Genomic DNA, 17,348 nt, shown 5'->3' on the forward strand with positions numbered 1-17,348 from the left:
TCTTCGTAGTTACTTAGTAAATTAAAGAAAATATAAATTATTTCTTTTATGAAAATAGTAATAAGATAAGGTTACAAATTACGTTAAATTAACCGTGACTCGACTTAGTATCGTTCATTCTTTATTAGTACTATTCTGATATTTTTGCCGTATTTGTTTCGTAAAACGGATGAAGAATATCATTCAATGTATAGTGTATACATATTAAAATATATATGTACCTTGAATGGGATATTATTGAAGTACTTCATTTGACGCTAATTATTTTGTAAGAAACAAATTTTTCTATTGTGCCTTTTTGTACAACTTGGTCAACAACGAATTATGCATTAAATGATATTATTTCTCATTCTTAGTGACCTTTACACCTATTAACACACTATTGACCTTTGCCTACAACGAATACCAATCAGCTGATGCGATTTCGTAAAAAGAGTTCATTCGATGAATGTTATATTAAGAATTGCATTAAATTTGCTGGTTGCTAGTACTTGTATGTTTTATGGGAAAAGATTTACATTTACTAAATATTATTAAAATATTGAATGACAATATGTACATGTTCGAGGTGTCGAAAAACTTCGTATCCGCATCATCCTCGTAAATATTTTTTTCTTACTCACTTACTCGATGTACTTTAGCATTGTTTCGATGGTGACAGTTATGTTACTCCGAATATGTTTTTTTGGCAGATCGCTCAGCATATTTGGAGTATAGATTAATTGTATCCTGTTGTGGATGTTGTTGTAAAATATGGATAACGTGACAGTAAGTAACAAGTTTCACCCCTAATAAAAACATCATGGGTTTCCAACCTAACAATCATTTTAATTGTTGATGTATTTTTTTATATTAAAGATTATTGAAGTATGTATTGTATACAAACGTTTCAATTATATTTCTTGAACTGTTCTCTTTAAGATAAATATTTGTAATTTAACGATTTAAATAATTATTTATTAGGTTGGTATAATGAAGGCAATAACAATGATAAATTCGCTTTTTTATTTTAGGGAATAATACGTGCCATGTATAAGGGGTTGGTTGACAGCTTAAGGGGTGCAGTTGTCCTATTTTATATGGATAGACGTATTAATGAAAAACTGTATAAGCAATCCCCATCTAGAGCGGAGATTCATGGAAAAGACATTACACTTATGCATAATTCTGTAAAACATTATAATCAGTTAAGGTATGTTGTACTTGATAAGTTTCTAAAAGTTGATCGCATAAATTATAAATTATAAATTGTAAATTTTTTATTACATTCTTAGAAAATCAAAAGTGTTAAAAAGAACAATTCAGTGTTGTGCATTAAATGGTGGTGTATTTTGGGCGAGCATATTAATCTTTGAATGCGGCCTACTTCCTTTATTCAAGTACTTATTGACCATAATATTTGGCCATTCGCCGGGTATGGGTATGACTGTATGGTCATGGACAAAACCATTTTTATCGCTAACATTTGGCACTGTATGGGTACTGCCACTATTTCTACTCAGTAGGATAGTCAACAGTTTATGGTTTCAGGTATGAATTATTTGCTCTCAGAGTGAACGAATTTGGGTGTAACCATTCAAGAAGTTATTAAGAAATACTATATATTTGTAAACCATGTAGGACATAGCAGATAGTGCTTATAGATATAGGCAAGGAAGACCATTACTTCTGTCCAGTGTCAGTAAGTTGGTAGCAGACACACTTTTCAATATACTAGTTCAAGCACTGTTTTTGGGCCAAGGAATGTTAGTATCCAGAATTCCATTGCCTCTTGTGGGTGACATTCTTGCCCTAATACACATGTGCCTTTTGTATGCTCTGTACACTTTTGAATATAAATGGTTCAATATGGGATGGGAGTTACATAGACGTTTAAGTTTCATTGAAAGTAACTGGCCATATTTTGTGGGTTTTGGTCTGCCATTAGCAGTACTTACCCAATTGCCCAATTCCTATGTAATAAGGTAATTGATTATTTAACATTTTAATTTAGAAGATTATTTTTAGCACTAAAATTATTGTTTTTTTAGTGGCTGTGTCTTTTCTATATTATTTCCATTATTTATTGTTAGTGGAAACGAAGCGGAACCTGTGACTGGAGTATGGTACTTATTTTCAACTTATATATAAATAATTCATAGCTTCAATAATTTAATTTTATAACACTGAATTTATTCTTTCAGTGATTGTCCTCTGAAACTGTTTTCACCAGTTATTGCAATTGCAAACACACTTTTCAATAAAACAATTAGACCAGCAACTAGACGGTGACAACAAAGATTATAATCTGCATATTAATTTGGAAAAATATGTAGCAATAAACTATTTTTCAGGTTTTTACATATTTTCATTATTTTTCATTAGGCATATACTTGATCAGTTTTTGTGTTAATAAAATAATTGAAAACAAGACTATCATTTGATTAAAAATATTGTTCAAGGCACATAGAAAAGACGGAAATTCTATTCAAAATTTTATATATTTTTATCAATTATTAAAATAGAAAGGAATATTAGATTTAAATGAATAACATAAAACTGTATATAACTTTGCAGAATTGAAAGTAATTTTTATTTTTCAATACAATATTTAATAAAGTATTGCAACTATGTGTGTATGTACTATACATCCATACACATAAGGATTTTCCGTTTCATTTAATCTTTACAAACTTATAGCCAAATATTTTTGCTTTGTACTATATAATACTTATAGTTTATCAGCTATTAAAAAGATATAAACAAGAGTGAAAAAAAAATTAACATATGAATATATATACAAAATCACAGATATATTGATTTAATACATATATTTTTTATGTATTTATTAAGCTTGAACATTGCACTTCGGTTATGAAAGGAATTTTATAATTTTGGTGTGCCGAATTTTACTTTACCGTGACTAGTCATTTCTGAGACTCTAATATTGTAACTTGTGATGACAATATTTACTATAACAGCTATATGATCAGACAAGTTAGTTTATTTAATTACATTATTCATAGAGTACTGAAATGGTACTAAATAAAATATTAAGTATAACAACTCTGATTATACACTAATTTTAAAGCAAATTTTGTTTAAAGTATGTCGTTCTGTATACTACTATAATTAAATGTTATATCAATTATAAAGTGTAAAATTACACTCTCCAAGTAACTATATTAATACTAATTAGTATAATTATATTTGTACATTGGTTTAATGGAACAATGCAAAATTACATTGATGGAAAATAAAATCGTTTTATACACTGCATTCTATTAAGTATGTATTGTAAAATCGTTCAATATATACATATTGATGTTTAACACCTTTTACCGTCAGTATTATAATTATAATCCAAAAATTATGCAAGTAGTTCCTGAAGAGTTAGGAGATCATGATCTGAAGGCTCTTCTTTAATTCTATAAGAATTTGCTAAAGGATAATGCCTGTGTAAAGCTGCAAATCCTAGTCCTGGATCTGTTTCATCATCCATTATTGGACTTGAGCCTCTGTCCATTATTTGACTCTTGCTTACCTAAGTGAAATTAAACAGATTGAATTTTGAAATTTCAATTACACATAAGTAGAATTAAAAATTACATACTTCAAATCGTTGTTGTTTATAGATAGCCAGTTTACGTGTGCCTGGTGTACTTTGTATAAGATTTTGAATAGTAGGATGTGAAATACCAAAAAAGTCAGCACCCTTTGGTGGTATTGATCGAAGCGTCTGAGAAATTGCTAATAATAATTTTGCATGGCATTCATCGGGAGAGGATCCTACTAATGGTTGATCCAAGTCATTATCAGACACTATCTCAAACCTGAAAGCAATTTAAATTAATTTTTATATTTATAAGAAAGTACATATTATTTACTTATATAATCTTATACCTTGGTCTTGTTCCACCATCTAATATTTTACATGTGTACAAACTTTTTGTTTTTACATCTCTTAAATTAGCATATACTCTTGTACTGCAATAACCTACTGGATAAATGAGATCTTCTGTATGATAAGAAATTCTATCGGATACTACTTCCCCAAGAGAATAAACGGTCAGATCACCTAAGGAGATAGGAAATATGGGTCTTCCATGCATATCCAGTGGTATCAATTGAACCACCTTACGCATAGTTTTATTGTACCGCTTAGTTTTATTCTTTGTTTCTGAAAAAAATAGTTTAGGAATAACATTTTACCCACATTAATGGAATCTTAATCAAAATGGTAATTAAGTACCTGACCCATCAGTTGAAACTCTTTTTTTTGTGGTTTTCTTAGGTGTAGAAGATTCAGGATTAAACGAAGTGGAATTAATATTAGTTGATTGAGATCTAGCTATCATAGTAGAGGGATCAATGTCCCCTTGTTGTTGACATAATTTACGTAATAGAAAAAGTCTTTCTTCTTTGACAAGCGTGAGATTCTCTTGCATTTGCGCTACTTGATCGCACAGTGCAGCATTTTCCTAAGGTTGTGAGCTTAATTATTGTAAATGGTTGTCATAAAAGAAAGGAAAAAACATTGCCTGTCATCGATAATCACAAACTTACAAAAACTGTATTTTTTATAATCCTTTTTAATCGTCGATATTTTTGTTTGTACTTCAAATTCTGCTGCAATTCTACGTTTTTTTGAAACTCGTTATAATAATTATCATAAGCTTGAGTCATTTTATAAGCATTATAGAACTGTTACGATTAAGTTTGGTTAGAAACAAAATCACGAATATATAAACAATAGTGACAGATAAAGTTTTTAGATGTCGCTGCTTCCGTGTTTCTGGCGCTATATACTTCCGGTTACTTAAAGCCCAGCAATTTGATAATTTAATATACTGGTTTAAAAATATTTTATTAGAACAATACATAGAACAATTTGTCCTTGTAAATAAATATTAACCAAGAATTAATTAGTTTAACTTAAAAATATAGCAGTTTTATTGCAAACTATATTTCCACACAATATGTATTTTTAAATTGTAAATCACAATTACAAAAGTATATATTTATCTTACATAGTTTAACAAAAATAAAATAATGACGACATTTCAGAAAACAGGAGTAAATTTTATTCAATGTCACTGACAAGGGAAATTATCAAATTCGGAAATTCAAGAAATGATAAAACTTTGTAGGTAGAGTACGTCAAGTCTAATACATTGCAATTTTTTTCGTACCGAATTTTACTTTGAAGGGGTGAAATTACCCTTTGAAAAAATGCAAATTTTTCTTTCCCGTGGATTATCTTGAGAACGGTAAGAGAAAACGAAAAATAAAATTTTTCAGAAATGGTTGGTGGTGGGGGTATTTTGAAAACTTTCATTTTCACCGTTTAACGTACCGCGTAAATAAGAAACTCGCGTAAAGAAAGTGCCGCGTATATGGAGGGAAGGGTGTAAGTTTCAAATTACAAAGGGAAAAAGAAGTAGCCAGTTTATTTCGAAAATACGATTTATTAACCTGTCGAACATAAATTCTGATAACGCGCGTTCGCACGCACTGTCCTCTGTCATGCTCATTTCTACATTCTCACGCACGCAGTATACAAAATCTATATTGTTACTATACTTAAACATCATGACGCGTAGCTTACCCGATAAACGTACACTATCCTAGAGATCGTGTTAATAACTATACCGATTCGAGTAATCCAGATCGTCCGAGAACCAGTACCTCCTACATTATTTATACACAAGTCTCGAGGGACACATGATTAGGTACATTGAAGTTATCTCTCTCACCCTCGACTCCAGAATTTTTAATCTCATACGCTCGTGTCAATTTCAATAAGAGATTCAATTATCTCGAAAATGTGTGAAGGTACAGTTTTACCGATTTTCATAGTTTAAACTCTTCCACTGTGTCATCTGGTTAAACCCATTACCTCAGATTTTCAATTTTAGCACTTTATTTTTCGCTGTTCGTTAGCAATGCAATTTTTATGTCCAGGCAATTAAACAAAAATAAGATTCACGTTTTCTGGTTGCGAAACGCATTAAAGCTCGGGTTAAAAGTATTCGAATGGTTAATGTACTTTAAAAGAAATTCTATGTATAGTTTTTTTAGTTTTTGCAAATTCGGTCGTTGTATTTTATTTTTTCCAAAATTTCGTTATTTCTTGTATTAATCTCTTGCGTATATATAAATTATCCATGTGACCGATTTATTAACCCTTTGCGCTCCCTACAACACCATTTATAGTACTAAATATTTTAATGAACAAAATTGAAAAAACTACCCTAAGATTATTACGTTTGATGTATATGCAAAGTTTATCTTAAGAAGGAAAATGAAACATCTAAGAAATGTTATAATATAACATTTTTAAATTTTCATCAGGGATACAATATAAATGACTTGAAGCTGCTGGTCGGTTACAAAATCGGCTGGAGCGCTAAGAGTTACTACAGGTGTATATTCGGGAAATTTTTAGTTTACTCTTTCGATACCAAGATAATTTTAAATATTTCCAAATAATGTGTATTACAGTCTTCCTGAGTTCTAAGAATTCAATTTCTTTTTAATTTTGACGAAAGGAATCTCCGATATTCAGAAAGTTATTTCGCAAGGAAATAGTCTCAATTCAGCTCAAACTCCGTTTGCCAAAGGATCAATACAAAATTATTGAACATTTTCTGTAGTGTAAGGTTAAAAAAATTCGAATAGGCTGCAGGACAGTTTAAAATAATTTTTACATACATTCTCCGGTTTCGATGAATCTTGTCCGAACATCAGTGATCGATATCCGTGAACGATATTGTTTTCGATGAAACTAATTTTTAGTCACATTTGTTTCCTAATTATAGGTTTGAACGCCTAAATTATTGGTGCGCTATGTAATTGTTCCGAGTATAACAGTTGCAGTTAGCAATTGCTCGTTGATTAACGTATGTAAGAAAGTAGGAGAGCGAGAGAGAAAGTGGAAAGAGCGGAGGATAAGGAGAAAGAAGGAGAAAAAGGAGATGGAGAGTGAGAGCATAATATCGTATTCAATGTCACCCAGGACATGCAAAAATGATACATTGATTATTTTCGGCAATGCACGCATCCAAAATCGATATGAATCCGAATTTCGTCGACTTGAAGGGGAGAATTTCGTCGTTATCAAATCTTCTCTGAAGAACTCCATTTCCGGGTCATGCATGATTTCTCGTAGGTACAACGGAGGTGATCGTGGAACGAATTAGTCAGATATACACGTTTGTGTATATATATAGAGAAATGTTCTTTTTTTTCCGCTTTTTTTACTTCGAAATTTAGCTACGTACAAAAAATATTCTTATCGGTTACGCACGGTTCATAGTTTGTACAGCGTACCTACGTGTTTGTCGACTGATTGTGGCGAGTGCGTGTGCGTTCTGTACAAACCGGTAGCCTAACATTCAAAGGAGAAAGATCACAATTTTATAGAGACGCGATGCGCATTAGTTTTTTTTTGTTAAGTACAATTTAACACACGCTCTCTACAAGGGGCCGCGAAAGCATTCGAACGCTTGTGGAACATTTAAATTTCTATCACCTCGGTGTACACGCAGTAATAATCTTAGAACGTCGGTGTGATTAACAACGATCGTTCGTTAAAATGATCGGTCCCAAGTGCTCGAATCGTTTCACGATCCGCTGTACGAATAAACTTATGATAGGTTCACTTTATAGATTACACTTTCTTCCTTTCTGTTCAATTGCCCTCGATTTACAACAACGAACGGTGTCACCTCAATAATTCCTTTTAATGAGAACGATATGAAAGTTTCGCCCTGTCGCCCTTCCTACTTTAATATCTTTCACTTGAAAATATTACATCTCTTCTCTGTTTTACCGTTTCGTTCGTTTTGTTATTCGTTTTTTGTACATTTTCGCTAAGTCTTTTTATTCTCTGTAAATTGTTCGGGCCGGTAACACTCGCATCCTAAAAAGGGCGGATCTCCTCTTAGCAAAGGGCAAATTAGGCCGAACACAATGAACATCCATAGAGATAGTTATCAAAGTCCTTTTTTTCCTCCCTTTCGAAGAGTCGGATTAATACTCCTCTATATACAAAATCTACACAATATATAAAAATCGTAGGTTCGTGGTTAAAAAACCAGTATTTTCGTTTTATGTTAGCACATCTCTTTTCATCTGTTAATCCCTCTAGTCCGGAAGAATATTCGTATTGGCAAGGATCGATGCGAACGCGTGTAAAGAATTCAGTTTCATAATCGAGGATTACAAAGATTGTATGGTTTCGCGTGTGAATGCTTAACGAAACACCATTAATCAACCTTATTAAAACAATACAAAATGGAGTTACTTACACATTACGCGTGAAGTATATAGAACAATGCCTGCGTTCAATTAGGCAAAACGAACACTTTTAAGAAACGAATAATGCACAAATTTTCATTTAACACTTTGAGTGCTGTTGACGCATATTTACGTCCAGCGAATGTTATCGGTGTGGACTATGGGCGCCTAAATGTGTCTTTTGGTCTTTTTGATCTCATGCGTACGGTGATGACAATTATAAGTGTATGCCATTATTATACACGTTTCTTAGCATTATTAAATTTAACGGAACCGAAGAATTACAGTTACAATTTAATTACGCGTTGTATGAATTAATATAGTTTATTGATCTTCGGATGACAAGCTAAGAAAAAGAATATTCCGTCCACACGGAACGTTTTCGGCTGGGAGTGTTCAGCACTCGAAGAGTTAAAACTCGAAGAATTTCATAACGCAATATTTCAATAAAATATCACGTAAACGTACACCATTTCGTTCGAACGATGTGCAACGAACAGCAACAGCAATTTTTAACACGATTACCTCGACGTACGTTTATTCCATCAAAACGAAACGTCGCTTATAAAGATGATTCTTTGTCCATCCTCTTAGGAGATACTCGACGCGCTATCGTTTAGTCGACGAATACTTCAATTCCTACCTCGAGCGGCCGCCTTTTCAAGTCGTTGTTGACTGACCTGTTTTTTCTTATTTTCTTGTTTTCTTTTTAACACTTTTCGCACGCTTTTAGGACGCAGTACTTACACTCCAACATTTATGCCGTAGAACGAAAAAGGAATGATCGTGAAACTCCACGGGGAAATGTTCAACTGAACAGTCGCCGTTCATTGCATTGATCAACGCATCGGGGGTATCGAAAAGTGAAACCGAAAGATCGTCGCCATTGTCAATGAATACAAAACGACCGTTGAATCGCTGCTGTTCCAATTGTCGATGAACCGATTTCCGACGAGGAATCCTTCGTGAATGAAAATTACTTCGTAGAGAAGTGACCGGGAGTTGAAGACTGTTATGATGTCGGTTCCGGTTCTTGAAATAATTATGCAAAACTGAAATAGAATTACAACTGTTGTTAGGTACATCGGTTCTGAGCTGTATTGCTTTCGATTCTGGTTCTGTGGAACCAATATTATATCTGTATTGATTCTGCAGTTTGCTTCTGTATTTCATGAGATTGTAGATGTTGTAGAAATTGTAAGAAATTTCAAGAAATTCTTTGGCATTGGTTCTAGAATTTTTGTTTTTTTTTTCGGTTTTGCATTTCCTTCAGAACCGAAATGAAGAATCAGAAAATAATAGTTGTAGAATCAATATAGAACCAATATAATATCGAAGAATCGAAACTGATACACCTCAGAACCGATATATGTACCTACTTAATAACAGTTACGACTAGCCCGTAGATTTTGATGTATTTGGAAATTTAACACGACTACCACGGTGGTTATCGATAATCGATGCTTCTAAATTGATCGAAAGACATTACAACAAGAAATTGATATTGAATCCAAATATTTAGTAACGTTAGTAACTAGACAATTGTGTAACGTATAAACTATGATGCCAAATCGTTAATAATTGTTTGCAATATCATTTGTTAATTCCTAAGTAGCAAAATTGTATAGAATACGCAGACTGCATAAAACATTCAAAGTGCTCTTTATAATATTTCCTAGGAAAGCGATTTTCTATCGTAATTCTATTTTACCACTTATATTCTTAAACATTCGAATTTGCGTGAAAATCCACAGTCTAGTTACGACTTTATTTCGATTCTTCATAACTGTTTCAATCGGAACCGATATATTGTATAACTGTTTCAAAGAGTTATATATCTTTGGAACCTTTTCAATCCCTGGAAGTGACTCGTGCCAAATAAGAAAACTTGCAATGTATGTATTTGGACCATCTGGATGCAAATAGCCTCTCGAGAATCGCAATCGTACGTAACAAAAGACATGCACGTACCCCGATACAATGAGTGGTACAGAATGTGTTCTACGCAACGAATCACGCTACAGCAGCTAATTAATATCAGGTTGTTGCGTAAGTTTTATTTACCTCCTCGTTCGACTAAACAATCTGCTCTCTTATCGCTTCTATGAGCTTTTAACCCATTCAGACTAATTTCCCATAAGCCATTCTGATTTTCATTAACAAATAATAACAAATTGATTGAATTGCTATTCATATGACATATTGTGAATAAAAAATGGTGGTACACTACTTCTCTGATAGAAATTGATTTAAATATTGGGTGTACATGCGGTTGCATATATATTTTTTAACAATAAATCTGGAGACTTTTATACAAAAAGAATAGTTTACCGCAGAGACGGGAAATCGTTATAAATAGCGATGGAAAATATTAAATATCAGAAACAGTACGTGCGGTTGCTTTGTTAGCAATAAATTGACGTTCGATTTCAATCAGTATTTCACTAATTTAACGAATGCAATTGGCATTAACAGAAATTTTTAAATAAAACTTAATTTATCGATGAGGTTTGGTTCGATTTAATTAAATTAATAAATTTATTAAAATAATTTGAATTTATATCAAAAAGCAATTTGAGGGGACTCAATTTAAATTTATAGGTAAGGTAGTTATGCCTATGCCCTTGTTATTAGATAAGACAGAATTATTCTACAAAAACGTTCCCTGTGTTTAAATTTTAATTTAACAACTCGCACGAACTTTTTTCAGTGCCTAATACATAGTCCGAGGTAAGCAGAAAATATCTCGAAATATCGAATTTGTAGGCGATGCACCGAAACGGACAGAACTTACGCAGCAACCTAACAATAAGTTGGAACGAAATTCGACGGGATCAACGGAAAGAAGAGGAGGAGGTGAGGAGGAGGTGAGGAGAAGGTGAGGAGGAGGTTAGGAGAGGCGATGGGCAGGCGATAAAAAAAGCAAAGAAGAAAATTAAACCAACAAAATAAATACAATGTATTGTTACTTCAACATACGCCACATGCTGACCTTGCGGTATACGACATCGGAGGAAACGAAAAAAAAAATTCATTAGAAGTCGACAATCCTTTCTTTTTCTTTTCTTTTAATTCCGTTTCGCTGACCGTTTTCGACGATCGGTCGTAGAGTGCGCTAAGAGATACAGCGTAATACAGGGGAACAGGATTGGGGTTTGGGGAGGAGGTAGGGTGGTGAAATAAAAAGTAAACGAAAAAAATCTTTCCTTCACGCGGTCATTTTCAAACGTAACGTTGGTGCGGGGGACGCAGATAAGTCAATGTTCAACAACGATAGCGCACGTAAAATATACATTGATTATTTTGTACATGTATCTGCATACGCACATACACAAACAAACACACGTAATGCCCAGACGTGATGTACGTGTGTATATATATATGTATATGTGCGTGTGTGTGTGCGTGTGTATATATATAAATCTTTTCTCCATATTCCCTATATAATACACGCATATACACACGTAAACATGTACACGCGCATGTAAACTTTCTATAAGTGCGCATGGGAGAGGGTGGTGGGGTTGGTAGGGGGATGATACTACTTTGCGTTTTGGCGGTGAAATTTGGTTTCCGTTTGATTTGATTTACGATCGTCACTCGTGGTTCCGTCGATCATTCGTCTTGATTCTCGATGCGATAAAAGAAAAAGCATTATTGTTCGTTCGTAAATTAGACAAATTTATCGATTTTAACGCATTTCATGCGGGTGTTCTCGGAGGTTCCCCGATTGAACGGTGAACAGGACAAAATTAGACGATATACTCGATTCCCTATAAATTCTCTAATGATCACTGTCTCGAGTCATCGAACAATCGTGTTACGCGCATTCGAATGATCGGCACGTTCGAGAGCACCAAGGAAAACGAACGCGGTGGACGCGCAAATCTAAAATTAGAAAAAAAATAAAGAATAAAGAATAAAGTAAACAAAAAACAAGTTCTACGAGAGAAGAAAACAGCAAAATAAAGTATTCGTAATCTGTTAACATTGCAGGGCGACATATATATCCGAAGAGCGATTGATATCGCCGTACGGATTGTGTATCTCTTGCACTTAGAACAAAAAAAAAATAGTATACGTACTATCTAGTGGTAATGATAAATTACGTTGGTACTGATAGTAATGGTAGTTACGATGACGCGGGACGAACAGGATCACGCCACTCATTGTTACGTACAAAATCATGATAATCATCGATAATCGGTTTTTGCCAACATACCGACCGGTTTTACATATTTTGTTCACTCGAAAATTTGCATGCACAATTGAAACGTTTCTGTCGCTGAGAAAATACATTCACGGTTACAATGAATTGTAGTTCGAACATATATCGGGGGTAGAACGATCGATTTAAGTACACATCTCGACACGTGTGATCCGTGTTCGCTCGGCTCCTCTAAAGGGTTTTGTAAAAATCGATACAAAAATTTCTTGTGATCGCGATCACAAAACGGAATCGCGTGGCATTATAACAACTGTTTAACATTGAACGATCAATAATATCAACAAAAAAAAATAATACATGGATAATCGTAATCACCATTGCTACAAATCGTGGATAATAATAATAATTAATAATAATAATAATAATAATAATAATAATAATAATAATAATAATCGTAGTAGTAATAGTAATAATAATAATAATAATAATAATAATAATAATAATAATAATAATAATAGATACAAAAGTAATATTAATGATAGTAATAAAGTTTCATAGTAACGATACCACCAAGAATCATAGCAATAATAATAATAATTACGTCATAATATAATATTAATAATCTATCAACAGTTGATAGCAATAAATTGTAATAATAATAATAATAATAATTATAATAATATTAATAATAATAATAATAATAACAATAATAGGGGTAAAGATAATCGCCAGTAAAGGTGGACGTAGCGATAATAATAATAATAATAATAATAATAATAATAATAATAATAATAATAATAATAATAATGGTGATAGTGATAATAATAGCAGCATCAAACAATGATGTTAACGTACGTGCCAGAAAAGAATGCGGTGAAAAGATGATACGAACATAAAGGGGTGATAATATTAATCGTAAATGTTACTTTTGACTAGGCTCCACTTGTACTTACGCGTAAGACTTAAGGACGTGATTGATTTTTGCGTAAGTTAATATTTATCGGCTGAACATGTGTTTCAGGAAATTAGTCGTTAACGGTGCATAAGTACATTGATTTAATTAAAGACATGTCTTTGGTAATTCGTATGGAGGGCGATGCAACCAAATTTCACTGACGTACATAATGATCCATTAAAAACTTACACCTGTGAACTGTATAATCGTAAAACGAACATACATAAGTACAGAAAAATGTTCAAAATACAAATTAAATGGACTTGTATAGCAAAATCGTCTAATACAATACAATATCTTATCAAAAAGTGATTGCAGTTGCAGTAAATCCTTCTATTTCCAATAAATTTTTTAAAAACAAGTATTCTGTCGGAGAATAATTTGTAATGATATTTTCATGATTGTCAAACGATCGATTAAGTGAAGTTTTCATTAAAAAGTCATTAAGGTAAGTAAAGATAGCGGTGCTAAAGAGATTTCAATGCACGAAGAAGACGTTAATGGCGCACGTTAAACGTCCGGTCAGAAGAAAATCAATTTACATTTTACGAAACCATTTAAACTTTTTCTTGAACACTTTGTTTATACCTCAACGTACACGGAGACCTGTTTTTAGTGGAGCACAGTGTACGTTTCGTTATTCCTTCATGGAAATTCTAAGTATCTGGTTAGCGTTTGCCGCTCCGTTCATTTGGTTTGACCCGTGCGCGTGAATTGTGTTATTGTATTTGAAAAATAACTTGTTTCGAGCATGTATTTAGCGAAATTCAAAGAAATAAGCACTATGCGAAGCAAACTGTAGCTGGTGTTTAAAATTGAAAGAAACCCTTTAATAACGAAGAGGAAAGAAGAAAAAGGCGATGAGAAAAAGACGATTCATGGTAATGATTGGAAAGAGAGTCGATTCGTATTTATCAGCTGCTTTTGTTTCTTTGCTTGTCCCTTTTTTTTATATTAATATAATCCCCTTAATCGTATTACCAAGACAAATTTGCCTAAAAAATGCTGTCGTCTATCATTTCCACTCTACTTCGTGATTCTCGTATCCCAGAATTTTCAGACTTGATATAAAAAATAATTTCACTACATTTTCCAAAGAAACCTGTCCCGGTGACGCGATTAAGCGTGTACGCTTAAAGTAAAATAAACGATCAGTCCAATTACCGCGAGGCGATCGATTTAAAACTGAAATACTTTCAACTTCATATATCTCTTTTAGAGTGTCCTTTATCAATTTCCTTTTATTTTAGTCTTCCGTCCTTCCATTCTTTGAATTGTCATTCCTTCCCAGCCAATGAAAGTAAAACAAATGCGCACATTCGAATTCCCGGACTCTCCGATTTCTTCTTTTCTCCTACACAGAAATCGCAAACCTTTCTCGACCGAAGGTTAGAAAAAGAAATATATATATATATATTATATATATATATTAAGTACTTGAACGGAGTTAATCTTGCATCAGTAACGGCGATCGCGTGCGTCCTCGATTCCGTGCAATAATTCCCCCAATCGTTCGAGGGTAGATTAAAACAAAAGACAATCTTGGTCGTATCTGTACTCCTTTTTTCTAAAAACTTAATGCTACGCAGACGAAACAAAAGTTAGTAAAGATGGTCATCGATGCGTTACCTACCTACACATAATCCGTAAAATCGTTTCCACGTTTGTCGTCGGGTACCGTAACGTTAAGAATTGTTACTGACTCAAGATTAATTCGTCGGACTGGATATCCGCGTGACTCGCCGAACGGAATTTCCCGGCGAAAGTAAAAATGTATTCTCTGGCATGTATTCGCTTTTCCGTTTTCTTTTTCTTTTCATTGTACGCACTAAAAAAAATGTACACAGGGCACGACGTATCGTTCCTTTCGATGGGCTGGTACATCCGTCTAGGCGTGAGACCCAACACAGAGATCATGAGACACGAATAAACGATAAAACGTCCCGGTCGGTACCGTCGAATGAGAAAAGAAAAACAAAACTAGGAAAGAGAGAGAGAGAGAGAGAGAGAAAGAGAGAGAAAGAGAGAGAAAGAGAGAGAAAGAGAGAGAAAGAGAGAGAGAGAGAAAGAGAGAGAAAGAGAGAGAACGATCGCGTGCGCGTTCAGTGAATCCTTTGATGACGAGAAACACGGTCGTGTCGCCGAGCGAGCCTCTCGTCGTTAAAAAGTGTACATCTCACGTTTTCACGCTTCTATCACACAGACTCCGAAAAAAGCGACCCTAGTCCAATCCTATATACGGTACAACGTTTCTTTTTTTCATTTTTTTTTTATCACAAAGTCATTAAAAAATGCTACTTATGTATTCGTTTCTCCTACACGTCATCATTCTTTTTTCATCTTTTTATTTTTTTTAAATATTCCTTGTTCCGACCGTCGTTTGTCTTTTTCTGTTTTTGGTTCTTTTTTTTGGTAATCTTTACACCATTTAAATTTACAACGATGAACCGGCGCATGACCGTTTCGTTCGTCTCCGCTTCGCGTTCGCGTCGCGGTCCCGTTCCTCGCGTCCCCTTATCCCTCATCATTGTCCTACGCTTTTCATCGCTAATTACTTCGGTTCTGCTTAGCCCGGCAGGTCGTAGTGCGTGTATGTACATTATGAAACAGGCGTTTCTCGTGACGCTGACGGCGATCCCGAATGGTGCGAGTCGATCGAATGGATCGATTCCCTGAATCGCTAATCTTAATTACAGCCGTGCTCTACGCGTTACTCGGTATGGTACAAGGTACCTTCAACAGCTTCCAGGTTTAGTGATTGTACGCGAAACATATCCCTTACGCTAAAGGTCCACGAACAGCTTGATCTGAGAATCGATTTCGCCTCCTCCCCGTTCGACGGGGGATCCGAGTCGTCGATCAGCCAGGGACCGCACGAATACGCGCGCCCGCGTCCGCTCGCGTGTCCACGCACATACACACTCACAGAGATATCATGGGTATGCACACGTGTTCGTATATGCTACGTAATATGTACACATACAAAGAAACAAAGAGATAAAGGTAGCGTGTCACAGTTCAGCCCGAGGAACATAAAACACAGTGCTTGTGCGCCGATGTCTCCGACTTCCGCTTCGCTAGGTTGTCATTCCGGTTTCTCTCTGTTTTTTTTCGTCTATTTTTTCTAAATCCCCGACTCTGATAATGATCGGCCGGTCCGGTCCCCTGGTCGCTAGACACCCTGCACGCCGCGGGTTTCAATCATTTGTCCCACGACGATTTGCCCCGGATTCGTTCCGATCCTGCGCCTTGACTCAAAGTTTCGCGGCTGGCTTGGTCCGCTCTAGCTCCGGCTCGACGATGATATCTCGGGGGATCCCCTTCTCTCTACTTGGCTCTATTACATAGCGGCGGTTAGAGGGTGCCGTAAGCGCGCCGCGATCGACAATCGGTGCCATTCGTGTTCCGGTTAAGTTTGGATCGGGACCGAACAACGGCGACCGTGGATGTCGCACGGTGTACACGGAACGAAACACGTTGGAGGTAGCTCGTAGGTGGATGGATTCGGTTGTTGCATCTGTTCGTCTTTCGGGATTCTTTCATCGGATTTTCGTGGGTCTTGTCGGGAGAAGGATGAAAAGGGGTTGTCGGGGGTTCGAGGATTGGAGGGTTTCAGCGGGCAGCCGCTTCTTGCGAGAGGATCGAGACAGCGGGCAGATGTGCACAGGCACCGACAGACACAGAATGACTGATCAAGAGGCTGACCAAGGAGTCGTGACTGATCGATCGAACGATTGACCGATTTGACTGACTGAGACTGACATGGCACGGCGACTCCGATCGAGAACACGGTCACAACGTCACAGGCCACCTGCTGGCACACAAACAAACACACGGACAGGTTAGTCACCACCACACACCAGATATATAGGATTCCCTGGGTATACGTGCACGGTGACTACATTTACGCGTCGTTTATTGTTATCGATTAATTTGATCTTCCCG

General features: G+C 35.1%; 3 protein-coding genes across 15 annotated transcripts in view; 1 reads left to right on the forward strand and 2 right to left on the reverse strand.

Moving 5' to 3' along the window:
* The first annotated feature begins 105 nt into the window (after positions 1 to 105).
* tank (EI24 domain-containing protein tank) lies at positions 106 to 2,410 on the forward strand. Of its 2 annotated transcripts, XM_031973136.2 has the most exons (8): positions 106 to 268; positions 357 to 600; positions 693 to 768; positions 1,014 to 1,192; positions 1,275 to 1,530; positions 1,621 to 1,964; positions 2,031 to 2,105; positions 2,184 to 2,410. In XM_031973136.2, exons 3-8 carry the CDS (start codon positions 754 to 756, stop codon positions 2,269 to 2,271), a joined length of 957 nt encoding a protein of 318 aa, XP_031828996.1. In that variant the 5' UTR covers positions 106 to 268; positions 357 to 600; positions 693 to 753; the 3' UTR covers positions 2,272 to 2,410. The 2 variants fall into 2 exon arrangements, with proteins under 2 accessions (XP_031828996.1, XP_076223268.1); XM_076367153.1 differs by lacking the exons at positions 106 to 268; positions 357 to 600 and having other exon boundaries at positions 607 to 768.
* Positions 2,411 to 2,620: 210 nt separating this feature from the next.
* LOC116425438 (transforming growth factor beta regulator 1) lies at positions 2,621 to 4,756 on the reverse strand. The gene is made up of 5 exons (XM_031973135.2): positions 4,546 to 4,756; positions 4,232 to 4,460; positions 3,883 to 4,159; positions 3,593 to 3,812; positions 2,621 to 3,523 (listed from the first exon to the last, which is right to left on the reverse strand). The coding sequence occupies exons 1-5, from the start codon at positions 4,663 to 4,665 to the stop codon at positions 3,350 to 3,352; spliced, it is 1,020 nt and encodes a 339-aa protein (XP_031828995.1). The 5' UTR covers positions 4,666 to 4,756; the 3' UTR covers positions 2,621 to 3,349.
* Positions 4,757 to 11,215: 6,459 nt separating this feature from the next.
* The window catches only part of LOC116425485 (CUGBP Elav-like family member 1-A), a 495,366-nt gene continuing 489,233 nt past the window's right edge, over positions 11,216 to 17,348 (reverse strand). For 11 of the 12 annotated variants that reach the window (XM_076367228.1, XM_076367233.1, XM_076367229.1 and 8 more), the window contains one exon: positions 11,216 to 17,217. The gene's annotated coding sequence lies outside the window, so the exon portion shown is untranslated. The remainder of the gene's footprint in view (positions 17,218 to 17,348) is intronic. The other variant, XM_031973272.2, reaches the window with a different exon arrangement.

Source organism: Nomia melanderi, chromosome 4, assembly GCF_051020985.1.
Source record: "Nomia melanderi isolate GNS246 chromosome 4, iyNomMela1, whole genome shotgun sequence".
NCBI classification, from domain to species: domain Eukaryota; kingdom Metazoa; phylum Arthropoda; class Insecta; order Hymenoptera; family Halictidae; genus Nomia; species Nomia melanderi.

Coding starts and splice junctions, on each gene's coding strand:
- tank (XM_031973136.2), top strand. Junction 1,531..1,620: donor TCAACAGTTTATGGTTTCAG/GTATGAATTATT, acceptor TAAACCATGTAG/GACATAGCAGATAGTGCTTA. Junction 2,106..2,183: donor GAACCTGTGACTGGAGTATG/GTACTTATTTTC, acceptor TTATTCTTTCAG/TGATTGTCCTCTGAAACTGT.
- LOC116425438 (XM_031973135.2), bottom strand. CDS start 4,665: ATGACTCAAGCTTATGATAATTATTATAACGAGTTTCAAAAAAACGTA. Junction 4,461..4,545: donor TTATAAAAAATACAGTTTTT/GTAAGTTTGTGA, acceptor TCACAACCTTAG/GAAAATGCTGCACTGTGCGA. Junction 3,813..3,882: donor GATGGTGGAACAAGACCAAG/GTATAAGATTAT, acceptor AATTGCTTTCAG/GTTTGAGATAGTGTCTGATA.